General features: G+C 42.0%; 3 protein-coding genes across 9 annotated transcripts in view; 2 read left to right on the forward strand and 1 right to left on the reverse strand.

The window, feature by feature from the left end:
• Nucleotides 1-1,025: 1,025 nt before the first annotated feature.
• Nucleotides 1,026-8,587, reverse strand: LOC115142789 (keratin, type II cytoskeletal 8-like). Its single transcript, XM_029682523.2, has 9 exons — nt 8,020-8,587; nt 6,410-6,618; nt 6,077-6,137; nt 5,844-5,939; nt 4,162-4,326; nt 3,719-3,844; nt 3,343-3,563; nt 3,111-3,157; nt 1,026-1,906 (listed from the first exon to the last, which is right to left on the reverse strand). The coding sequence occupies exons 1-9, from the start codon at nt 8,479-8,481 to the stop codon at nt 1,452-1,454; spliced, it is 1,842 nt and encodes a 613-aa protein (XP_029538383.1). The 5' UTR covers nt 8,482-8,587; the 3' UTR covers nt 1,026-1,451.
• Nucleotides 8,588-16,384: 7,797 nt separating this feature from the next.
• krt18b (keratin 18b) lies at nt 16,385-22,595 on the forward strand. Its single transcript, XM_029682531.2, has 7 exons — nt 16,385-16,954; nt 18,935-19,017; nt 19,773-19,929; nt 20,321-20,485; nt 21,053-21,178; nt 21,417-21,637; nt 22,400-22,595. The coding sequence occupies exons 1-7, from the start codon at nt 16,478-16,480 to the stop codon at nt 22,431-22,433; spliced, it is 1,263 nt and encodes a 420-aa protein (XP_029538391.1). The 5' UTR covers nt 16,385-16,477; the 3' UTR covers nt 22,434-22,595.
• Nucleotides 22,596-24,302: 1,707 nt separating this feature from the next.
• Nucleotides 24,303-25,910, forward strand: part of LOC115142790 (eukaryotic translation initiation factor 4B-like) — a 45,518-nt gene continuing 43,910 nt past the window's right edge. For all 7 annotated transcript variants that reach the window (XM_029682525.2, XM_029682524.2, XM_029682529.2 and 4 more), the window contains exon 1: nt 24,303-24,390. In XM_029682525.2, coding sequence (XP_029538385.2) covers nt 24,378-24,390 — 13 coding nt within the window. In that variant the 5' untranslated portion in view covers nt 24,303-24,377. The remainder of the gene's footprint in view (nt 24,391-25,910) is intronic.

The raw sequence follows: 25,910 nt of genomic DNA on the forward strand, positions 1-25,910 counted from the left end.
TTGTGCAAACCCACAGTTGTCCCGGTGGCTGGTCTCAGACAATCCTGCTGGTGAAGAAGCCAGATGTGGATATCCTGGGCTGGCGTGGTAACACGTGGTCTGCAGTTGTGTGGCCGGTTGGACTTATTTTCAAATTCTCTAAAATGACATTGGAGGCAGCTTATGGTAGAGAAATTAACATTCAATTATTTGGCACCAGCTCTGGTGGACATTCCTGCAGTTAGCATGCAAATTGCACACTCCCTCAAAACTTGAGATATCTGTGGCATCGTGTTGTGTAACAAAACTGTACATTTTAGAGTGGCCTTTTATTGTCCCCTGCACAAGGTGCACCTGTGTAATGACCATGCTGTTTTATCAGCTTCTTGATGTGCAACACCTGTCAGGTGGATTATCTTGACAAAGGAGAAATGCTCACTAACAGGGATGTAAACAATTGTATGTGCAACATTTGAGAGAAATAAGCTTTATTTGTGCGTATGGAGAATTTCTGGGATCTTTTATTCCAGCTCATGACCAACAATTTACATGTTGTGTTCGTGTGTGTTTGATCTCATGCATGCGCCTGTGTGTGCGCGCGTGTCTTTCTGATGGATTTGTCGCGTGTGTCTATGGAGGGTGTGGTTAGAATGTGTTTGGTTGATTGCACAAGTGGAGGTTGGAGAGTGACATGCTTCAGGCCAGTACCTGTCTATCAAGACTGATGGCCTGAACACCTTCTGCATTTTTGCAGCTGCACTCTGCTATGCTATGCTCCTTGTTATTATAAACATCTGTCTATCATTCTGATCTCTTATACAAACGTGTCCCTTTTCGTGTTTTGATCTTTCCCCCGTCTCCATTGACAACTATAGAATCTTCATTCTATACTTTGAAAATGCTGTTGTTGAATGACATGGACACATTTCATGAAATTGTCCCTTTTGGTGTGCGTGAGGATAACAGCATCCACCTATAAAATGACTCTTATGGACACTTGTAGAATAAATATGTCACAGCACATTAAGAGTTTTTTCTCCAAGTACTTTAATGGGTCTCAGAGCAAGCAGAGAGAGAAACATGTGCCACAATGACACCTGCTGGTGACTCGAATGGACACTAGGGGTCGACTTTCAGGGGCCTTTTAAGGGAAATCTTACCCCCAACCTTTCACATTTACCATTTTAAAACAAACCCTTTGTGGGTAGGAAAAGTTACAGTTAGACTGAGGATACAGTTAGACTGAGGATACAGTTAGACTGAGGATACAGTTAGACTGCCTGTGATTCCAGGTGGATATATGTAGCCTGTTTGATATGTCACTGTTCTGTTCAGCAGGTAAATACACTAATAACCTGGCTAGAAAAGTGAAACTAGTGGAAGGGTGAAAGGTAGGTTGGAGAAGCATATATCTGTGACAGATAGATCCACAGTGTGCTAATTACGCGGTCGCCCGCAATGACGAAATCTCCTCATTTGTCGCTCCCAGCCGCCTGTTCCTCGGCATGGTTGGACGCCGCATCAGAAGCCACATTCGAGGTCACCTCAGCATCATCGGTCTTGACTAAGGTGGTCTGGGATTTGTTGTTGGTGACAGTGGAACTGCTATTGACACTGACGCTGGCATCCATGTCTCTGCTAGTAGCCAGGCTGTTGCTGCCTCCCAGGCTGATATTGACATCCATGTCTCTGCTGGTGCCTTTGGCGCCTCCCAGGCTGATGCTGGCATCCACATCTCTGCTGGTAGTGCCTACCAGGGTGATTCTGCCAGGCAGGTCGAAGCTGCTGCCTATATGGCGGCTCTCATGGCCACTGACGTAAGTGCTGCTGCCGTAGCTGGTGCTGCTGACCTTGTATCCCCCCGTTGAGCCGCTGACATAGCTGGTGGTGCGACTGCTTTCCAGGGGGTAAGAGTTGTAGTTCGTTGCTAGAAGTGGAAATTAACATGTCGGGTTATTGGAGTATACATGGATTTGTGTTATTTATGTACAATGTACATGTGTTTAATGTATTTTAATTATTTGTATTCATTATTATATATATATTTATTTTTTAATTATTATTTATTACAAAAAACACAAGCAAGGGGTAACATTAAAGTATTAGAACATGAAGGACAAACAATACAGCATCAAGACACTACCAAACGTGTATCAGTCTTTCCGCAACAGAGCCATCCTTATGTGTGAGGGTTCGTGTGCATGATAGTGATATAACATATATGTCATGGTTTCCTTTTCCATGATCACAATCTTGTGAAACCCGAACCCTCCAAGATCCCCCCGCAGTTCCCCAATAGCTGTCCCTCAACAATTCGAGACCCCTCCCACAGCCCCCTCCCCCGAAGATATATATTTTTATAATACAATTCATTTTATTCCCCACCCCCAAGAACCCCCAATGCACCAACAACCAAGAGAATGAACTAAAGAGAAAAAAGGAAAAGACAGAAGAAAACAGCAGACAACAATGCAAAAAAAAAATAATAATAATACATTTAAAACAAAGGATATCAAGGACAACTGAAATCATAACAGCAATGCCAAATGTATATGCTTGTGTTCTTGTATGTGTTTATTTGAATGAGAGTGTGTGTATATGCATGTGTACAAACATCTGCACGGCATCAGCCTCAGGCAAACCGGCATTAGTTGTAAAAACACTGCCACTTAGTGTCATTCAAATGTACTTTTATTATGTTTTATTTAGACTTTTTTCCCCCTTTATCTTTTGACCATCATTCTCTCTCTCACACTGTCTCCAATTCCACATACCAACCCTCAGCTTCCCTCAGCCCATCCCATCTATCTCTGCTGGCCACCCACTTCGTGTTTCTACACAACACATATCTTTCAACTATGCTGTGATGTTTAACGTACAATTTCAATCTATCTAATCGAATAGAATCTACAGATTACGTGTTGAAGATAAATACTTTTACTGTGTTTAATGTATTTGATACCCTTCCACTCATTCCTCTTATGGACTCTTATGGACACCCATATCATGAGCCATTATCACAAGTCTGTCCTCCCCAATTAAGGTGCCACGAACCTTCTGTGATGCACATTAATAAGTAATAAGCAACAGGTGAAACAGCATAGCTGTGGTATGTAAGGGCATTCACTTACAAGAAGACTGTTTGGAGATGTTGACCGACTTGATTCCATTCACCAGCCTGGGGAGAGGAGAGGAGAGGAGAGGCGAGGAGAGGAGAGGAGAGGAGAGGAGAAGAGAAGATATGTTCAGTGAGCAAATTAACTCTTTGGTCATCATCAAATTCTCCTAATCTTAGAGTTTCATGCCTGAATGCTTTCCTCCTTACTTCCTGTGACTAATCAATAAGAACATGGCCTCTCGTACCTGCTCTCCTCTCCTTCCAGCAGCTTCCTGTAGGTGGCGATCTCAATATCCAGGGCCAGTTTGACGTTCAACAGCTCCTGGTACTGGCGTACTTGCATGGTCATATCCTGCTTGGCTCTCTGCAGGGCCACCTCGAGGTCGTTAATGCGAAGCCTGGCGTCCTTCACCGCCAGCTCACCACGCTCCTCCGCCTCAGCGATCTGGTTCTCCAGGTGGCCGCGCTGTTTTCAGGCAAACAATGTTTTTATTCATGTTCCTATTGGTAGATGTTAGTTACCGTACAACTGAATAGGAGAGACAGTCTAGCCACACTAGGGGTGTTATATAAAAATACACTGAGATACATATTTACTGAGAGACGTAATGTGGCACTCACCTGACCCTTCATCGTGTCAATTTCAGACTGATATCTCATGATTTTGCGGTTGATATCTGCGATCTCTACCTTGGTGTTTTTCAGATTGTCCTCATAGTTGGTGGCTGACACCTGCATCTGTTCATACTGTTACAGAGACAAAATCACGTTACTGTCATCAGCCAAAATATAGAGACATAACAGTGAAGCCATCCATCAATGCTAGCCTCTAGCTAGCAGTGTGGATACCTGAGACATTCCATTGACTCCATTCCAGCCATTATTATAAGCCGTCCTCCCCTCAACAGCCTCCACTCCTATCCACACTAGCATACCCTTTAGGCATTGGGCATCCATTCTCAGTGATATGCTAGTATGGACATTGGAGCATAGCCAGTATTGAATCTCGGAAAGGTCACGATGGCGAGAATGGTTTCAGGGGTCTCACGGGAGAAGGAACTTACTTTCTGCGTATACCAGGTCTCGGCCTCAGCTCTGCTGCGGTTGGCGATGTCCTCGTACTGAGCGCGCACTTCAGCCACGATGGAGTCCATGTCCAGGTTACGGCTGTTGTCCATCTCCACCACAACAGAGGTGTCCTTGATCTGGCCCTGCAGCTCACGCAGCTCCTGAAGAACCAAGAGAGGATGGAGAGAAGCCTTTAGATTTCAGAAAGCATCTACTCTTCACACAAAGTATTCAAAATCCAGTGGAATCTACAGCATAGGCTTAGGCCAGGGGTCTCCAACCTTTTCTACGATGTCGCAAGCTACACATGTTTTTCTCGCTTTCAAATAGGTACATTCTTCTCTTCTCCTCTCCTAAGCAACTCTTTCCCGGGTCCTTAGTGTACAAGGGAAAGTAGTACACTATGTTTTCTGTCAATATACCTGGTAAAATGATGGTTAACAAAAAACACTTAGGGGGCCACTATGAAGTCAGTGATTTCTTTGCAAAATGTTGTTTTATATTATTCCTGGTTTTAGATTTTTGGGGGTTTTTAACTCTTAAAATTACAATTGTTTATAGAGAAACACTGTAATTGAATGTTCTGAGTAAATGTCAATGTCATTTGCTTGAATAAACTCTTTTTTAAATGTATTTTTGAGTGTATTTCCCCATTAATTGCGCATCTGGCCCTTTAATTGTGCATCTAGTGTGCCATCTAATGTGCTTGTCTAGTGATGGTTCTGTACTGTTGCTGCTCGTTGGGAAAACTTTGAAAATAACAAATAATAGATACAAATGACGAATTTACTCACGATACACTTCTGCCAGGTAAGCCTACTTTTCCATTAACAGTATTTCTGTCAACGCACAAGACAGTTATCACATCAGCTGGCTCTAGTGATGGAATTCAGTCTTTTCTATGCGCCGGCTCATTTGGCTCGATTCACCTAAAAGAGACGTTAATTTGGCTCCCAAACGGCTCTTTGTTCAGTAATGCTTTGAAATGGACCTAAAACCATGAAACAATAGTAAATCTCTAATTGAAATCCTAAAACATTGCCTACCATTATGTCAGATTGTGAAATATGAGTTCAAAACATTTTTACCTGACAAACTTATTTGATGGCCTGCAAAAAAAAAAATTGGACAACTGAATGAGGCTCTCTCCTCACTATATTGTTCCTGCACTGAGGAATTATCATCCTCAAATAATGTTTTTGTAACATATCCACTGATAGCTGCTAATGAAGCAATAGTAAAAGTACGCTAATCAGGGAGCCAAATGAACGGCTCTTTCACATATGCGACTTCGGTTCCCGATGTTCAACAAAAAGAGCCGACTGGCTACACACAGAGTGATAGACAAATACCCGCACCACACAGGTGGAAATTAATTGCCAGATATTGTTTTAGGTTTGGCTTTGTAAGCTAATATTGGCTAACCAGGGGTGGGATAACGTCAAGTTTCGTTGGTTAAATAGTAGCTGGGAGCTTGCAGTGTGATACTCGTGAAAATTGCTTATGACATTTTGCAGTGGAACACGTGAAAATTGCATGTACTTTCAGAATTGTGGGTGGTCTTTGAGCTACTGGTAGCTACTGGTAGCTTGCGATTGACCTGTTGGAGATCTCTGAGCTAGGCGTTCAAATGTTTTCTGTCAGTCACTCCCATTGAAATATAGACATGGTACATTACCGCGTCATAGATAGTCCTGAGGAATTCAATCTCATCAGTAAGACAGTCCAGCTTGGCCTCCAGCTCTGTCTTGACAATGTAGGCAGCATCTGCATCCTGAGAAAGCATAGCAGAACATACCTGGTTCATGTGCTTTTCTACTTCAGCCAATTTTTTAAAGTTGTGGTTAAGCAACAATGCACTGTAAGTTATCCATGTTGGGAGGGGCTTGTAGAATTATCGAGTCTACTGACCTTCTTGAGGAGAACAAAGTTGTTTTCAGACTCGGTACGCTTGTTGATCTCATCCTCATACCTGAGAATAGAGCAAGCCCGTCAATCAAACAAGAAACATTGCTGACAAGCTTAAAGTGAAAGAACATTTAGGATTAAAGATTTATTCAATCAGAAAGAAAAGTTCCATGAAATCATAACACTGTATTTGAGACTCAGATGTGGGTCCCTCCTAGTCAAAATGGTTTAAATAGAACTGTACAACTTACACTACTTTTAAGCGAAGAAAGTAGTTCAATAATAATCACATTTTGGTGAACTACCCCTTTAACTTTTAATGTCAAACCCATTCACCTGTTCTTGAAGTCCTCAACCAGGCCCTGCGTGTTCTTCAGCTCCCCCTCCAGCTTCATCTTCTCGTTGCCCAGACCATCAAGCTGTCTGCGCAGGTTGGAGATGTAGGCCTCAAACATGGCGTCGATGTTGGAGCGGGTGGTGGTCTGGTCCTGCAGGAGGCTCCACTTGGTCTCCAGCATCTTGTTCTGCTGCTCCAGGAAACGCACCTGCAGGGACAAAGGGGAAATGGTCAGTGTCATTGACTGAAACTTGTGAATGACAGGATGAAGGAAGGAAGGGATGGCCGAGTGAGAGAGAAAGGAAGGGATGGCCGAGTGAGAGAGAAAGGAAGGGCGGATGGATGGAAGGCACAAACAAACAAATGAATGAATGGATGGATTAATTCATGTATGAATTAATGTGCATATACTATAAATGAATGGATGGAGCAAACGTGTGAATGTATGTACAGACTAAAGAATGGCCAACAAACAAATGTGTCATTGAAGCAGAGTACCGTGTTTCAGCACGATGTGGCACTCTTTCTCAATCAAAGTTACACATATGATTCATGTTGTTCCAAGTGTTTTTTGACCTCATGCCCCTGGGTGGGGTTCCACTCAAACACAAGCATGGAGGAGAGAACAGAGGAGGTGTGTATCGCTAAGGTGTGGAGGAGGGGTCGAGGAGTGGTCAAATGTTAATCTGACGGTAAACATAACTGATTTATGACAGTTATGTTTTATGACTGATTTATGACAGTTGTGTTTTTACGACTGATTTATGACAGTTAGAAATTGAATTATTTGATTTTTACAAATAAGGGACGCTTGAAGCATGTAATCACTGTAGTTGACAGTTGATAAGCCGTGCAGAAATGGGCTGATTTTTCTGACAGTGAACCTGCCATGTCCTGTTTGAGTGTGTGGGCCACAATGGCACATTGAGCAGAGAGGATCCTGTGAACAAGAAAATCTATAGTAGCCTACAGAATCTACAGACAACAAAGTGTCCCCACATATCGTTTTGTGGATTTAAGAGTCAGTAGCTAATGCTAGAAGGGGTTTCCAAACAACAAACTCTATATTCATACAACCAACCTCATCTTGTGCCTCTTGCCCTATTTCTGTCTCCACCCATCTTTCCCCTCTTTCTTTTACAGTAAAAGGGTCAGGGCAAGAGGGTTTTCGGTTGATAACCAAGTTTGCATTTCATATTCTTGCATGCCTAAATAGGGCCCAATTAGTCATATAATCTATTTCCATAGTTTTGTTCACAATGTACGTTCAGTTTTGTGCACAATGTTTCACACAATGGTTATAGCTAACATTTAAAAAATCCTTAACAGATAACCGAAATCACAAGAGAATCTGCCCCTTCCCAAAGGCCAAGTTAATACAAACCATACATGGGTCAGGTATTTCACTGTTCAATGCTGTTAAATACCTGAGGTGAGTTAGATTTAGCTTGACCGCTGTGCAGAGTGGGCAGGGTTTGCACCTTCAGGACGACTCCATTGGCCCCATTGTACAAGACAAGCTAAGTCAAGCTCAGCTCCAGTGTGTGAAAGTACTTGGAATGCACTATGCATTTGACTCTGGTGTGATCGTAACTCATGAGAAACTGACCTTATCGATGAAGGACACGAAGCGGTTGTTGAGGGTCTTGATCTGCTCCTTCTCGTGGGTGCGGACCACCTGGATGTTGGGGTCGATCTCCAGGTTCAGGGGGGCCAGCAGGCTCTTGTTTACCTGAATAGCGGTGATCTGAGGGGGTCCCACACATGTCATCTTCCCACCCCCCATCCCCATACCACCGCCAACACCCATGCCCGCATACCCAAACTCCATCCCGCCCCCTCTTTGCCCAGTCCCTCCAGCCACGTACCCCCCAACTACCCTATAGCCACCTGCTGCCACACCCCCGGCGCTGCTGCCAACACCCCCATAAGAGCTGCGGACGCTGTAGCTCTGTTGTCTGGCTCCGCCGCCATAGCCGTTGCTGGAGTTGCTGCTGAAGTTTTGAGACCCCAGGCCTGCAGATGAGGACCTCAAAGAGTAGCTGGTGCTCTTCACAGCTCTGGTGGACATGATGACTTAGGTTTTAGCAAGTGCTACAGTAGGTGGTCTGTAGAGCCTGGGAGATTCGCTGCAGAGAGAGAGAGAGACTCGTGCAGATGGAGCTCACTGTTCCCTGGCCCTCTTTTTATCTGGAAAGGGGAGGGACCGAGGGACATTCTGATTGGCTAGCATGCAGTAGGGGTGCGCAGAATGGGGGAATGCTGGAGGTAATAGAATATAATCATGTTACACATTTACTGCGCACAAAGTGAATTTGAGAGAGTACCAAACTTACATAACAGGGATTGGAGCTGCTTTTCTTTATTTGCAGAATTATGTGCTATCATAATGATATTCTGACTATTCGTATCATAATGTATTTATGTTAGAGTCTCAATGCAGTTGACCAGTGCAGAATGCATTCTTTGCATCATGAAAAACCTCTTCAAAATTCCTAATGAATTGTACAAAAACAAAGTCCAATTCTGGGAATGGGCTCTTGTTAGATGATTGCTATTGAACTTGGTGCTCAGCATCATCATTAACAGTTTGTCACCATTAACAATGTACCTTGCTGCAGCAGGCATTTTGCGTGTGAAAAAAGTAACTTTCTAATACCCATAACTGTATTAGTGAGCTAACATACAGTATATAGTGCAAAGATATTCCATGAGTAATATTCTCCCAAAATCAAGAGGCATATTTCAATATGACCAATGAGCAGCCAAGGAATCTCACACAGACAGACTGCACTTGTAAGCCAGGCCTTCTATACACACCCTTTTCCCCTGAACCACGAAAAGCAGTCCATGACCCGTATTCATAAAGTGTCCCAGAGTAGGAATGCCTTTTAGATTATAATGAATAAAGATTATATGGACAGGTGTGATCTGACCCTAGATCAGCACTCATTTTATAGATACTGGCCAGACATCTGTACCTGGAAGTCAGATCCTGTACAAGTTGTCGTTCTTGTACCTGCCAATTTCTTTAAAGTACGGTATATACTGTATCTTTACCTCCGGGCTTCACTTCTTCTAGTGTTGACACTGTGATTGACTAGAATATGACACACACTGTACTTCAATGGAAATAATGTGATTCGGTTGATTAATAGTTAGCAGTTAGAGTAGCGGTGTCGACTGTTGACCCAGACATGAAGCATGTGTGTGGACGTGGCTGTGTAGCTGTTTTACAGGCTTGTTGCTAAGTAACACATGTTAACCCATGGGAAAGGCTTATCTGAATTGAACTGCTGGGTTGAAGAGATAAATAACGGCTGTCATGCAATGAACTCAATAACTCACCCCAATGAAGTCAGTTGGGGGGAAATTATATAGTATTTAATTTTTCATTTAATTTGTTTGAGTCATTTTGACTGATCTGATCGAGTAGTAAATCAGCATTGTTCAGTTTATCCCAAGTATTGGAAACTTTAACTCCATTTGTAAACAGTCCCAAAGTTGCACTGTGAAGAGCTTACACCATTGGAGCCTTATCTGGCTCACGCATTACCATATTTGTCAAAGTGACCAATGACCTATTGTCCAACACATTCATCACTAAACAAACAAAAACAGCTGTATTTCTCTAATCTTATCGACCTTAATAACTGACATATATGGGATAAAATCTCTCTTGTCCTCTGGGTGAAATCACTGTGTTCCTCATCTATTGTCAGAGACCTGAAGTCATTTAAGAGACACCCTTTTGACATCTGACCCTCTGGCCCCGCAGCCTCCAGAGACGAGAGATGTTTTGGTTTGTGTGCGTCGGTCTTCAAATGCGACACATAAAGATTGGAATGTGCCGAGATAAACACGTACATGCGATGAGTGGGTGAGGGTTGGAGGGGCAGAAGACAACGATTAGCCGCTGAGACGAAACAGACCCTCTTTAGAAAAGAGAGAGGTTGACCTCGAGTTGTATGGGGCTGCTGTTTCCGAATAATCCTACGGGCGTGGCGATATGGGTTGCATAATTGCGCTACAGGCATCTTCCTGCGACCTACATCTGTGTCTGAAGTTTAGTCAACACTAGGGCAACGATTTTAGCATCCCATAAAAACTATTGGACGGGTCCAAGTACGCCTGCCCGTTTGCACCTAGACTGCCACACCCTCTTCAGTTATGCCGGATTGGAGTTGCATGGCTTGAGGCTGGGTCCCCCTAGTGCTCATTCGGAGTGGACTGTAATGTGTACGTAAACCACTGTGCGTTTTTTTTTGCCTTGTGATGAATCATAAATGCAATAATGTCATGCTTGTTGAATAGGAAAACAAGACCCTTTTCCCAATGGGATTCAATAAAGGTAAGTAAGTAGGTAGTAACTAACGTACTAACGAACTAACTAAGCTTTATTTTGCAGTCCCTGGTGTGTGAATGTGTGTGCGTGAATACCTTCTTAATTTTCCTATGCAAGGATCCTAATAGAAAAGAGGTGTCATTCAAATAACCTTTATTGTCATATTTCTAAAGTATTTTTTACTATATATTCCTATGTTCCTAAAGAGTGTGAAGGCTGACTATGCATTTTCAGTGGAATTGTATAGACTCATGAACTGTAAGTCTACAGGGAACATGTCAAAGGGATAGTTATCGGTTTCCTTACCTCGTAAGCCAGGGTTTCCCAACTGGCGGCCCACAGGCCAAATTTGGCCCAGGAGTTGTTTCATTTGGCTCCCCAAGTTTTCTGAGCGAAAAAAAGTATAATATTAATTTTCATTTATGGACATTAAGGAAATCAGGTCCAAGGGATTTTAATTTAAGAAATCTGTTCCCAATATTCCCACATATAATAAGAGACACGTGATCATATACAAATGTAAGCAAGGTTTGAAATGATAATGTTTTAGTCAAACATATCTACTTGGGCTTCTTGCGGTAAATTTGTAGTTTACAAATGATTGGTAATTATGTTCCGGCCAGCCGACCATCTGCTCAACAAAGAATCAACACTCGGATGAATCTAGTTGATGATCCCTGCTGTAAGCAGTCAAATATAAGATATTGACTTGCATTGGTTTTGGTCCACAAATGCTAAAAAGTTCAACCAAATCCAAGCATGATTGATGTCATACGTTGCCCATAAACTGCTTATTGGGGAAGGAAACCATTATGCAAATTTGTATTTGGGTGAACTATCCCTTTAAGGGACTATTGACTGCATTTTCAGTAGAGGGTTTGTGTATTCATTGTTATGTACGTGTCCATGTTAAAAAGGAGCATATTAATTAAGAGGCCATGTTGCTGACTATGCATTTTCAGTGGTGTGTTACTGTATTTGTGGACATGTGTAAAAAGGGAACATACTGGCACTAACTCTAAAGATGGACATGACAACTCTGAGAGAAAATGGCCCGTAACTGTCACATTTCACTCATGTCTGATGAGCGACCTTCACAGACCCACATGGCCACACCTTGCTCGTAAAACTGGAATTCCCACGCAGATATAAGAATGTAAGCAGGACATCCAATAATGTTCAGGGTCCCAGGGTGTCCAAGGTCTTTATCTAAGACTCAAACTCCTAATTTGCTATAAAGAGATCAAGATCCACCCTCCCTTTTCTTACCCTTGCTCCTCTTTTTTTCCTCCCCCTGGCACAACTCCAAGTCATGGGATTGAGTGAGTAAGTGCCCTACTGACATATGACGTTGGCACACCGTTGTAGCACTGTAATTGTCTTAGCTAGGTAAGCACTCACAGGTTCAGGGGTAACAGAGTGGAAAGTGAGTAGAAAAAGAGGAGAAGAGGAGAATAAACAAGTAAAAGTTCATCTGAGAAAGATCAAGCTGGGAGCGTTCATTCTCTGACTGTTGTCCAGAATCCCTGAAGCACATAAGCTCCTGTTGAGTTTCCCAGAATCCTGCTGTTATTGGTATGAGTCAGAGTCTCAAGTTTCTCATCAATTTTTTTTCTCTCTCTCTTTCCCTCTCTCCCTTGGCCTCCCTGGACTGACGGTCTCCAGAGCTACTCAGGCCTGGATTTCTGCACATGCAGCAGTTTGAAGTGATTGTACCCTCCGGAATCAACGTTTGTCAGATGAGTTCAAAAGAGGTCAAATGTTGAGTGAGATAAGTCCACGTCCGATGCCATATGTTTTGTAGATCTACCTGGTAGAAGATGTAATAGTAAGTTTGCAGTATAAAAACTATTTTACTATATTATTTGGAGAGAAAAAATGACCACTGCATAAATACCACTGTGTTTGGCACTTGTGAATTGAGCACTTGAAGTTTATTAAAGTAATATCAAATGTAGTATTTGGTCATGTGCCGTAGTATTTGTGTCGAGCCTGCAACCCATTGGCATTACCAAACTGTTGTATCTTCCTTGTCCAAGCCTTAGCTGAAGCCATTTTTAGTTGTTTTTTGTTGGGGGAGGCGGGGGGGATCTGAATTCAGTCTCCTCTTGAGCTTAATGCTCCAATGGATTTAAAGCTAGAATATGGCCTGTATACAATCAATTTCTGGACAGCACTTTCAGAAGTGCATTTGATTTGCACTGACAAACATTCATTTCAAAGTGGAATATCATTTCAAACATTTTGTAATGGCGTAGAAGTAGTGAGATAAGTCACTCTGATTCTATTGAGAAGTTCCTCTTCTTCTGCCAATTAAACTGTTTTAAATCATTGAGGTGTACTGCCCAAGCGTTGCATGAAAGGACTGGGCATTGATACATCCTGTATGATATGAGAGCTGTTGTGATGAAGAGGCGAAGCTTTGAAACTTGATCAACCGTGAAGGTGAGGTAGAGTCAGAGTATAAAGAAAACAAGGGGAAGTGTATGGGCTTTAACCGACTTCCCTTGGGTACTGTGTTTTGTTATTTTGTCTCTAGGGTCCATTTTGTGAATCCGCCCTAGCCAGGGCATACAGTAGTGTCGTCAGTGAGGGTCGTTGGGAACCTGTTATTTTCCACTGCTATAAACGCCACCACCTATTAACTTTGAGACCATCTCCTTAAGGGCAGAGGGTTTAATTTGGCGCGTTCTGTTTCATTTCCACAAACAAATACCCCTTAATTGAATTATGTCTATGATATATCTGTAGTGAGCAAAAAAAGCACGTAGCATTAAAGGAATACTAATCAAATCAAATCTAATGTTATTTGTCACATACACATGGTTAGCAGATGTTAATGCGAGTGTAGCGGGATTTTGGCATGCTAGCCGATACACATAGACTTCCAGTCGTTGCTCTAACACTGGTTATCATTGGCTTGCGAAACTACTTCAAGATTCAAGATTCAGTGTAAAATGTTACATTCTGCATCTTTCAAGTCTGTCCGTTCATCTATTATGTCATGCTATGTTGTTTCTGACCTTTGAGAGGTAACGTTTCCACTCACAGTGCATTTCTGGTATGTTCTCTTAAGAACAATGGATATAGATGCGTTTTTGTGTACTGGATGAAAAACTCAACGGCTCTTTCTGTCTCTGTGACCTTATTACCTTTCGGGGGACACAATCAACATCAATGAGATACAAACCACTAAAAGATATCATTCAGCCTATCACAGCTATATGCAAACATTCTTTTCAAAGGTATCACCTTGAAGATATCAACTACACAACCAAAGAATTTTGTGAAATCAGTGTCCGGCATTCTACCACTCAAATGTGACACAAGAGCACCCCCCCCCCCACACACACACACACCCTTCTCCCAATCCTATCGCTGAAGACAGAGAGAGACAGAGACACTATGGTATCAGCTTACCAAAGTCTTTGTGCACGTCACATCATCACAGTAACTTTTTCTTGATGTGTTTGTTTCTTTGACATCCAATGACATGGATGTCGATTAAGGCAGCCCCCCGTGTAACAGTATAGCTTCCGTCCCTCTCCTCGCCCGTACCAGGGCTCGAACCAGGGACCCTCTGCATACATCAAAAACTGACACCCACGAAGCATCGTTACCCATCGCTCCACAAAAGCGACGGCCATTGCAGAGCAAGGGGAACAACTACTTCAAGGTCTCAGAGAGAGTAAAGTCACCGATTGAAACACTATTAGCGCGCACACCGCTAGTCATTTCACATCGGTTACCCTTTCGACCTTTTCCTTTTCCGCAGCAACTAGTGATCTGGGTCAACGGCATTAATGTAACAGTATAGCTTCCGTCCCTCTCCTCACCCCTACCTGGGCTAGAACCAGGGACCCTCTGCACACATAGACAACAGCCACCCTCAAAGCATCGTTACCCATCGCTCCACAAAAGCCGCGACCAAGAGGAACAACTACTTCAAGGTCTCAGAGCGAGTGACGTCAACGATTTGAAACGCTATTAGCGCGCATCCCGCTAGTTAGCTAGCCATTTCACATCGGTTACACCCGCACCTCTCTGATTCAGAGGGGTTGGGTTAAATGCGGAAGACACATTTCAGTTGAATGCATTCAGTTGTACAACTGACTAGGTATCCCCCTTTCCCTTTCTGCAAGTCAGATTACTTTAGCCCTGCTGCTAAGCGTGTCCGTATCCAGTCATTTTGGGGTTTGACTGATCAAGTACATAGAAACTACACACTGGGCACAGACGTCATTTCAACATCTAGTTTTGATTTACATTTGGTTGAGTTGTCAACTAACATGAATTAAATGTGAAATCAACAAAACATTTTACCATGTCATTTAGGTTAAAAGCTGGTTGAAAAAAGACAAAATTCCATTACATTGATGGCTTTTTTCAAATCTAATCAGTTTTCCACTTGATTCAACCCCAGCTAGCACATAACTTTCTGAGAACCATACGTTTCTTAGAGCTTGGTGAGAGCGTAGTTGTCCTATTGTTATTTTGCATACAACCTTCTGGGAATGGAGTTCAAAACAGTTAATCTGAACTAAGCAAGCAGTGTTATTAAAAGTCTTGTGGAAATATTATTTAATGTTATTTAACATTATTTAATGACCTTCAAATAACCTATCATTTTCATTCTCAGAATATTAATAAAACTTCCCAGGAAAACTTTAAAGGAACCATAGTAAAATGTTCTCAGAACCTCCCTGCAACCTAAAAATGTACGTTCCCAGAACAGGTCAAATGTTTCATTCCATTCTCAGAACATTTAAAAAACATTCCATTTTACCGGTCAGGAAACTTCTGGCTTCGTTCCCAGAAACAATTGGTAATCCAAAAATGTACATTCCCACAACTTCCAAAGAACCAAATGTGCTAGCTAGGATGCTATTCACATGTCATTCTTGGGTTGAAATAACGTGGAAACATCTTTGAATCAACCACAGGAGGCTGCTGAGGGGAGAACGGCTCATAATAATGGTCGGAACAGAGCAAACGGAATGGCATCAAACACCTGGAAACCATTACCATGAACCCCAGTCATTACCATGAACCCGTTCTCCCCAATTAAGGTGCCACCAACCTCTTGTGGATTCAATACGTTTTTGTCCAGTGGGTATGCAGCAACCATTCCAAATGATGCCTTTTATAGGAAAAAAAAACAAAGAATCTCAAAGCATGCCCAGGATAAAACCTTGCTCTCTTTAATTGTTTTCTTCATCATTAACTCTAGTCTTTCTCTCTTTTCTTCATTTTGTGTGTTTGTTTCATTCTTTTTTTCTGTTTCACATTTTATTTTTGCAGTGTATGGAATTTGTAAACTAAATTGACAAGATAGAAAGTTATCTTTTATTAGATGTCACAAACATGTGATTTACATTAGATGCATGTAAAAAATAACATAATTAGCTAAATGTTGCATGTAGATAGAAGTTGAGCAGTGTCCATGGGCAAATGCAAATGCTAGGGAAAAGAGTTTGGAATGAGAGAATGAGAGAAGCGGTAGGAGAGTAGGAAAGAGAGGATGGGGGATGTGGATGTAGGCAGGGTCTTGGAGGCCAGCCTGCAAAAGAGAGAAAAGAGGAGGTTTGTTTGGGGGGGAAGTATAAGTTCTCCGGTTCACTTTACCCACGTCACTCTTTCTGTAGCTCAGCTCAGAGGCTCCTTTCTCTCCCTTTCTCTCTCTTCCATTTGTTAATTCGTTCTGACTACTCCATCAGCAGTCATGAGTTACAGACCGTCCAACAGCCACATCTCCTTCCAACGCACCACGCCCGTGTCCTCCTACCGGGCTGCCAGCACCTACGGCGGGGCTGGTGGCCAGGGCACCCGCATCTCCTCCGCATCTTACGGGGGCCTCCGCAGTGGTGCCCCAGCCAGCTCTTCCTCCTACTCCTCATCCTCCTTTAAGGTGAGCGGCGGTGGTATGGGCACTGGCATTGGTGGTGGCATGGGTGCCGGCATGGGTGGCCTGATCAACGCTGCGGCAGCCGGTGGTGGAGGCGGTCACGTCATGGGCAACGAGAAGGGGGCCATGCAGAACCTGAATGACCGCCTAGCCAACTACCTGGAGACAGTGAGGAACCTGGAGCAGGCCAACGGACAACTGGAGGTCAAGATCCGAGAGGCCCTGGAAAAGGGAGGACCGGACGCCCGCGACTATAGCAAGTACAGCAGCATACTGGACGACCTGCGCAAGAAGGTGGGGGTGTGAATGAAATACAGTATCATTAGAAAAGTGATAGAGACAAGAGAGGGGTGTTAAGAAAGAAAAATGTGTGTAAGAAAAGGGTTAAGTTGAGGAATTTGTAGGTTTTGTATTTTGTTGCTTAGATAAGTGTGTTGATATGATCAACCAGTAAGTCAAAATATGAATGTAATGTCACCACTCCTGCAACTTTTCATTGGACTAAAACCCATTATGGTATGAGAGAAGATGTCCGTCCAAGAATGAGTTTAAGCATAATGACAATTATTTATTTACCAATTTACTTTGCTTTTGCTTTGACTTCAACATTTCTGTGGGGAACCCTGCATTGGAACAACTGGCTTCTCAAAATTACTAACTGAATAGAGGGTCAATGATGTATCTAAACCCTGGATTGCCGATGCTGTGTATTGGCCAATGAGAGACTTTGAAGCCACCAGCCGGCCATATTGAAAAGCAGTCCTCCATAGGAATGAATGGAATTCTACAGTATTTAATTTAAATGTTTCAAGGACAAAATTATATGTATTTAAGTATTTTGGGGACAGTAACATTAGTACTTTCAAAAAAATCACACTTTAAGGAAATTAAATCTTTATATTATTTAATTTGAAATGTTTATGTTTAGCTCACATAAAATCATTAAAAGGTATGTATTAAGGTGTTGGTAATAGAATACACATTGCAAAAACAAATTCAGACCTTTGTAAATGCATTTCTATAGCTTCCAAAATTGTTTTTATAACAGTGGGGGAGTGCCAAGATGGAGGCTTCCAAAACAGCGCCCCCTGTTAGTCATCTACTGTATATATAAATCATTGTAGAGGGTGTGGCAGGCCAGTCAGATATCCACTTTCCCTCCCCCTCCTTCACTAGTTCCCTCACTTCTCAGTTTGGTCAAAGAGTTCCTCAAATGAATCACCAAATACAGTGGATCATGAATCATCATCATCATCATCATGAATCATCATCATCAAAAAACTGAACAAAACCTATAAACAAAGTTCCAAGAGTGTTTGCAAAGCATTTTGACCTCCCCTTGTCAGTGTCTCCACTCTGGGGCATAGTGTAGTGTGAGAGGGACCAGCGGTATGAACCAGATGTGGGGTGACAACACACAAAAATAATTCCCTGTGAGATTTGGAACACATTGCTGGTGGGTGTGTTTTTTTTCTATAACCATTATAGCTTTTACAGCACAGTCAAAGAATTCCAACAAGGGCTCTCGGAATCCCTGCAAAAACTGACGTTTGTTCAAAAGAATTTCAAAGTCCTCTATAGTTTATGACGACACCCTTCTGATGAATGTTAGCCTTGTTCCATTTGCCGGACACATAAACCGACAAGAGTTCCCCTTTTTATGTGATTCGCACCAGAATACCATGGTTACAAACACACAGATTGGGGGTGGAAGACAGGAAGCCTGACCCGTTTCCTCTAACAATGCAAACTGAGAACAGACAGCCCTAGCACAGGAACTCATTGTCCTGCTTTTCCGTTCACAGCTTCCTCTTTTTCAGGGGCAGTCGGAGTAATATGGTCGTAACCATAGATTCAGTTGTGTTTTGGTCCCATTTTGTAAATCACTCAGAATCTGCAGTTTCCTCCCCCCTGGGAGGCGTACATTTAAAACACCTGTTTTAGGTTGGTGAAGAGCAGCAAATCCAATGATGGAACATATTAGTTCTTCTTTTTTATTGCCAGCTCATCTATGTATGACACACAAAATTCTAGTTAGAATGGGAAGCAAGTTCATATCTATTTGCATTGAGCAGTAAATGGGGGAAAGGCCTTCCTCTATAACTGACATGGATTCAAAAGTTAAGGAAAGTAAAGCATAATATAGCAGGCTTATGTCACATGCAAAAATAGTTTCAGAAAATATTTAGTATTTCATGATAAATAAGAAGTTATGTCCATTATATCTCTTTTTGTCATATATTCAATGGAATTAACACTATTTTTCTCCAATAGGTCTTCGATGCGACAGTGGATAACGCTAGTATTGTCCTCCAAATTGATAATGCTCGCTTAGCTGCAGATGACTTCAGAGTAAAGTGAGTTTACCACTGTAAATGACATATTTCTGCACATTGGTTGTGCCATTACTTTGTATACAATACAGGGGTTACTTTGAGATGTTGTTGTTCTGTCATGAAAAGCATCGGATCTGTTCAATTTCATACTGTAATTGTGCTTCTCACAAAGTTCATTGGCTCAAATCCCCCCCACTGGGCACAGATGTCAGTTCAACGTGTATTCCATGTTGGTTCAACATGATTTCATGTAAATGATGTGGAAACAACGTTGGTTCAACCAGTGTGTGCCCAATGGGCCACTATAAAGTCAATTTAGTGGTGTGTCAGCCATTAAGCATGGAGAAACTCTCAAGAGTTTAAGACATGCCAGACCCACAAGAGAGGAAGTCTTGTGCCGGTACCAGTATGCAGAGTTGTCAGCGAAAGTCTAATCTCTCATAATGAATCTTCATCTTTGCATCTGTACGTGAATGCCTGATGTGCATGTAGCCTCTTACATGCAACCCCTATGCTGCATAGCTCTTATAACCTTGGTGAACTGTTCAGGAGATAGTAATTGCCCACAGACACAGATCGAGGATCAACTTTCCTCCCCAAAATATAATGATAATCAAAAGGACGAGAAAAATACCAAATTGACCTCAGATCAGTGCTTCAAATCCATCCTACTCCTAGTAAACTGAAACATGGCAGCCATTTTGTGCCTTTAACCCAAAATGTCAGGGTATTTCATGTCAATGTAGAGTTTAGTGACAGTGTTCCTGTGCCCACAGATTTGAATCTGAGTTCAGCATTCGTCAGTCAGTGGAGGCGGACATCGCCGGGCTGAAGAAGGTCATCGATAACACCAACATGGGCAGGATGAATGTGGAGAGTGAGATCGAGGCCGTGAGGGAGGAGCTCATCTTCCTCAGGAAGAACCATGACAATGTGAGCTATAACATTGAGATTGAATGTCAATATCAAATAATCATTTGAAATAGAACATTTTCCTTACATTAGAAAATATTGAAGATATGAATTATTCTAGGAAGAACCACAACAACGTGAGCTATTATAGCACCGAGACTGAATGTCAATGTCAAATAATAATTTGAAATGGAACATTTTCATTATGGAGAATAGAAATAGAATGAAGAACAATACAATTCCATGAAGAACAACGATAATGTGATAATATCAGATTAACCTTATCACTAGCTATGAACTTTTCAAGTTTCACAGTTCGCTAATATTGGAATGCCTATATCCTTTTTTTTCTCTGTTTATCTCTCCCTCTCTCTTGCTCTCTCTCCCCTTCCCCATTCCCTCTCTCCAACAGGAGGTGATGGAAATGAGGACCCAGATCTCCCAGTCGGGGGTGCAGGTGGACGTGGACGCCCCTAAAGGTCAGGACCTGAGTCTGGTCATGGAGGAGATGAGGGCCAACTACGAGAAGATGGCTCTGAATAACGCAAAGGACCTCAAAGTGTGGCATGAAAACCAGGTAGCCCATCATATTTGTAAGATCATTGTATCATACTATCATTACACACCACATCAAACCTATAATTACTGTTTTTTGTTCTGCAATTAAAACTAAAATGGAGTAACCCACACCCACTGGCCAAGATAACATTGTTTTATCCACTGAAAGTTTACCTTCCATTGAAAACATGTTTTGTTGTATGGGTAGTCTAGTCACACAAAAAATCCTGAAATCCAAAACATGAATTCAACTTTCGAGATGACTAAAGGCTCTATTCAATCCGCATCGTGGAAGTTCAGCTTTAAAGCGTGATTGAAATTTAAAGGCAATGTTCCCACTTTAGCGGAGACTTCATTCACGGTAAACGCTGCATATGTCAACTCAATCGGAAATTACCATTCAATTTATATTGTGGAATCTGTGACGCTTCAGCATTACAGATTGAATAGAGCCCTAAGCTTCGCTCCTTCCCTTCTTCCCTCCCTCCCTATCTCCTTACCTTCTTCCATCCCTCCCTATCTCCTTCCCTTATTCCCTACATCCCTATCTCCTTACCTTCATTTCTTCCCCTGTGCTGTGGTATAGATCTCAGACGTACAGGTGCAGGTATCCCAGAACACAGAGGCCCTGCAGGGGGCCCAGATGGAGATGAGCGACCTACAGAGACAGCTACAGACCCTCGAGATCGAGCTGGCATCCCAACAGAGCTTGGCAAGGAAAATTATTTCAATATGATAACATATTTCCATTAAATTCCTTAATTCCTCTGAGTAGAAATGGAACTGATAGTAACCCATGCATGTCCTCTATGTACGACCTCCTTTTAAAGTCCGCTGCCATACCTTAGCCATACCATCCATATCTCCAAATTCCAACATTCTAATAATCACAGTATCCTTCAACAAAATTTAGAAGACCATTCCCAACATTCCCCTGTAATTCCCAGCAGAAATCCTCCTTGGAAGACACCTTGCGTAACACAGAGATGCGTTCCAACATGGAGGTGGAGAAGTACAATGCTATCCTCATCCGTCTGGAGGGCGAGCTGACAAACCTGCGGGGCAACATCCAGCAGCAGGGCCAGGAGTATGAGGCACTGCTCAATATGAAGATGAAGCTGGAGGCCGAGATCGCAACATACAGGAGCTTGCTCGATGGGGGAGACTTCAAGTAAGTGGACAAGGGACTAAAGGCTGACTAGGGGTGTGTCTCTATAGTCTAAAGTGGATTCCTTTCAAGAAACTACAAGCGAGTGTATGAGGGAATAGGGGCTAGTGGTTGACTAGGGCTATGTCTCAATAGTCTAAAGTCACTTCCTTTCAAGAGACTTCAAGCAAGTGGATGAAGGTGAGTGGCTGAATGACTAGGGGTGTGTCTCAAAAGTCTTAACTCTCCTCGGTTTGTTTCCATCATCTGCACTGATCTAAAGACACATGGATAGGTGACTGTTATAGGGTGGGGGCTTCGTCCACCAATCCAGTTCCTTACACATTAGTGAAGGTGAAGGAAAGGACGTGAGAAGGAGAGGAAGAAACTTTTGATTATTGAGATGCACACTCTTTTCTTAGGTTTGAAGATTGATAGTAATTAAAATGCTTATTATTTTAGCATCTCAATGCTTATGTCAGCTATGCTTCAAGTTCATGTACCACAAACGGCCACAGAGCATACTTTAAATAAAATCTAGAGAGTTGAAACAGGAAATAATGACGGGGAGTTGGTGGTGACACATATCATGATTCAAATACTTGGAAATTGTGACAAAGTGAAATGGGAGAAACACAAAATTATTTTGGTCACGTCAGTAGCAATTAGTATGGGTGAAGTGAGGAGGTTTACTGCCATCTACAGTATAAACTAGTTATGACAGTATCATCTGTCCTGTCAATTAATTCATGCCCTGTGTTTTAATACCTATTAATTCTATTCCAGGCTTCAAGACGCTATGGATGAACTGAAACCATAAGGGAATGAGGGCGGGAAAAAGTGCCGACCAATTATCAACTTCATGGAGAGAGAGAGATATACGCACAGACGCGGAGGAGTCAAACCCATCAAATAGGCATAGCATCGTGTTATCATGACAAACAAACATAAAGCTGCAATAAATACAATGGTTACCATTTAACATGTTGTTTCTCATATTTGTTTCTTTGTTCCACTGCACCATGATGAACTGATTGGCAAGTATTACACATCGTCTCTAGGGGTGCATGACTACATGTCCAGAAATGACCTCAGTGCACAGAAAGGGGCTATTGCAAAACTTATCACCATAAAACAAAGGACGGTGTGGTTTAGTAATGAGGGAAGAAATGTATGAATAAAGTACTTAATCCCAACACATACAGAAAATCATTAATTAATTATGACTCATTGTGAATAGGCTACTATGGAACATAATGCTTTAGGAAGCAATTGAGGCTAGTGCATTTCTTGAATATAGGTAGGCTACTCTGTTAGGCTATATTCAAACAATAAGGCCCGAGGGGTTGTGGTATATGGCCAATATACCACGGCTAAGGGCTGTTCTTAGGCACGACACCCCCTGATATACCACGGCTGTCAGCCAATCAGCATTCAGGGCTCAACCCATCCAGTTTTTATTAGGCAATACATAAGGAAGACTAGAGTGCAATGCATAGTTTATGCTACCTATTATGAAGGTCAGTAGGTTACGTTATCGATATATCTACAAGCTGTCACTCAAATACTGAATCAATAGCCTACAACATGGATAACCTAAGAAGAAATGACTGTATGTCCACCTTAGGTTATCCATGTTATCCATAGATCAATAGAATATTGATCTATTTGAGGTTAGTTTATAAAAATAAAGATGTGAATCATCTTATTTTTTGCTTGCAGTGAATTATCCTTGAGTGCAGCAAACTTTCAGTTCAATAGCACAAGATGAGATCATGAGACGAGAAGACACAATATTGACATTAGGTGCGACTGTTTTTATTGGTCAGGTTGGTACTATAATGAATTAATCGAATGAATGAATGAGTAAATGAATGAATGGGTTGAAGGATAAATGATCTAATAATGAATGAAAAATAGACATAGTAGGCCTATGCAACAACACGTAAAACACATATCCTGCCTATCTATAAACAACAACAAAAAATCCAAATGGTATGAAACCGCTTTGAGATGCCTAAAATTGGCCATGTGGGCATACAAACTATAACATAATATTCTAATATAAAATAGGCCTAATTAAGCAATAAGGCATGAGGGAGTGTGGTATATGGCCAATAAACCATGGCTAAGGGCTGTTCTTACGCACGACGCATTGCGGAGTGCCTGGATACAGCCGTTAGCCGTGGTATATTGGCCACATACCACAAACCCCTGAGGTGCGTTATTGCTGTTATAAACTGGTTATCAATGTAATTAGAGCAGTAAAAACAAATGTTTTGTCATACCCGTGGTATATGGTCTGATATACCACGGCTGTCAGCCAATTAGCATTTAGGGATTGAACCACACAGTTCATAATTAAGCAATAAGGCATGAGGGGGTGTGATATATGTATAATATACCACGGCTAAAGGCTGTTCTTATGCATGAAGCATCGTGGAGTGCCTGGAACAGCCCTTAGCCATGGTATATTGGTCATATACCACAAACCCCCGAGGTGCCTTATTGCTATTATAAACTGGTTACCAACGTAATTAGAACACTACAAATAAATGTTTTGTCATACCCGTGGTATACGGTCTGATATACCACGGTTGTCAGTCAATCAGCATTTAGGGCTCGAACCACCCAGTTTATTATAGAAAATAAATTACATGGGCAAGGCGGGAGGGATTTGAGGCTCGAAACCAAAGATGCGCGTTCTCGTTAATAAACTTCTGACGCCTTCATCCGGGAATCTGGTACGAACTCGCTCTCCAACATGGCGGCGGCAGGTGAGGTTTGTGTGGGTAAACGAGTTGGGAAATTTCAGAGTGTATCAGCTCCGCACAACTAGCACATATTGTTTGACCGGTGTTTACACCTTGTTGTGTCAATGTCCTATGTGTATAATGTTATCAAATGACTGTTTCTGAGGGATAAAGACCCTCTGGCCGGCCAAGGGATGTAACGTTAAAGCTAGCTATGGTTACGCGAGGCAGCGATTTGCAAGTTGAATAATTTGGTCCCACCGGTGTTTTTTTTTTTTTTTAATGTAACGTGTCGCAAGTTGACTTTTGAGGTCGTCTTTTGCTTTTATTATATATTGTTAAGCAGGTCGTTATGTTATGTTGTTATACATAAACAACTAACGTTACTGAAAGAACGGTCACGCTGTGTCTAACGTTAGATAGTGGACGATTTACTGTGCGCACAGACAATCTACGCTATTGCTAGAGGCGCAAGCGAATTTCTTGGAGTAGGGTTTGGTTGAATGGCATGGGATTCCCAATAAATTCCCCACGTGCGCATTTTGGGTCCCCGGATTAGAGATGATTTTTGGTAACCGATGGGTGAAGTACGACAGTTTCCGGTGTTGTGCCAGAATTCTCCCCCCATTTCGCGTATTTCATTGCTGCGAATTGCTTGCTAGTTGAGATTTCTGCTCCAAACTCCGTTGTTAGTTTAGCCTACATGTCACTGATCTTAGTAGCAGAAAGCATTTTTTGTCTGCAGTTTTTGGGTTGGCTATTTGTTTCAAGTGTATGTGGCGGTTCTAGTTTGTATGGCGCCCGGTGCAGCTAGTCCCCACCCGCACCAGGGCTTGGCAAAATGCTGCACATTTCACATACCTAAATCCGCTACTGATTTGTATTAGTCTATAAATAAATCTCTTTGCCAAAATGCATCATCTCTCCCATGTCTTATTCGACAAGTATTTTTGAAAGTGTAAGGATAATAATTCAGCCATAGTTGTTCTGAAATGTTTATTGCAGACCAACATTGTACTCCCACTATGTTTAATATGAGACACACATTAATTATTAATTTCGGTTACCTATTCTAACGGGAAGTTTGTTCTATAGAAAATATTTGACTCTAGCCACAAAATTAAGGAAATGGGGGGTTTTCGGCACAACACCGGACACCCGTACTAACCATCAGTGGCGTCTCCAACTTTTTCAGATTTGATTATATCATAGCCACTAGGCCTGAAACTTTATTTAACTAAGCAAGTCAGTTAAGAACAAATTCTTATTTTACAATGAAGGCCTACACGAGCCAAACCTTCGCCTAACATGGACGAGGCTGGACAAATATTCTTTATCTTTTGTTTTAACATGTTAATACTATATACAGCATCCTGAAAGTGGACATTATAAATGGCCACACTTTTTCGAATAAAGCAATGGCCAATTAGGGTTGCAAGTTTTTGTAAAATAAAGTAGTATGTCTGGCCCGCAAAAAGATTGAAAAAAAAAATAATATATATATATATAATTATTATTTTTTCAATATTGCCCGTGTGCTTGAG

The sequence above is a fragment of the Oncorhynchus nerka genome, linkage group LG15, assembly GCF_034236695.1.
Source record: "Oncorhynchus nerka isolate Pitt River linkage group LG15, Oner_Uvic_2.0, whole genome shotgun sequence".
In the NCBI taxonomy this organism is placed as follows: Eukaryota; Metazoa; Chordata; class Actinopteri; order Salmoniformes; family Salmonidae; genus Oncorhynchus; species Oncorhynchus nerka.

Excerpts from the sequence above, each read along its gene's own strand:
- LOC115142789 (XM_029682523.2), bottom strand. The coding sequence starts at position 8,481 with ATGTCCACCAGAGCTGTGAAGAGCACCAGCTACTCTTTGAGGTCCTCA. Across the intron at positions 5,940-6,076 it reads ACTTTGTTCTCCTCAAGAAG|GATGCAGATGCTGCCTACAT; the intron begins GTCAGTAGACTC and ends ATGCTTTCTCAG. Across the intron at positions 4,327-5,843 it reads TCAGGACTATCTATGACGCG|GAGCTGCGTGAGCTGCAGGG; the intron begins GTAATGTACCAT and ends TTGGTTCTTCAG.
- krt18b (XM_029682531.2), top strand. The coding sequence starts at position 16,478 with ATGAGTTACAGACCGTCCAACAGCCACATCTCCTTCCAACGCACCACG. Across the intron at positions 21,179-21,416 it reads TGGCATCCCAACAGAGCTTG|AAATCCTCCTTGGAAGACAC; the intron begins GCAAGGAAAATT and ends AATTCCCAGCAG. Across the intron at positions 21,638-22,399 it reads CTCGATGGGGGAGACTTCAA|GCTTCAAGACGCTATGGATG; the intron begins GTAAGTGGACAA and ends ATTCTATTCCAG.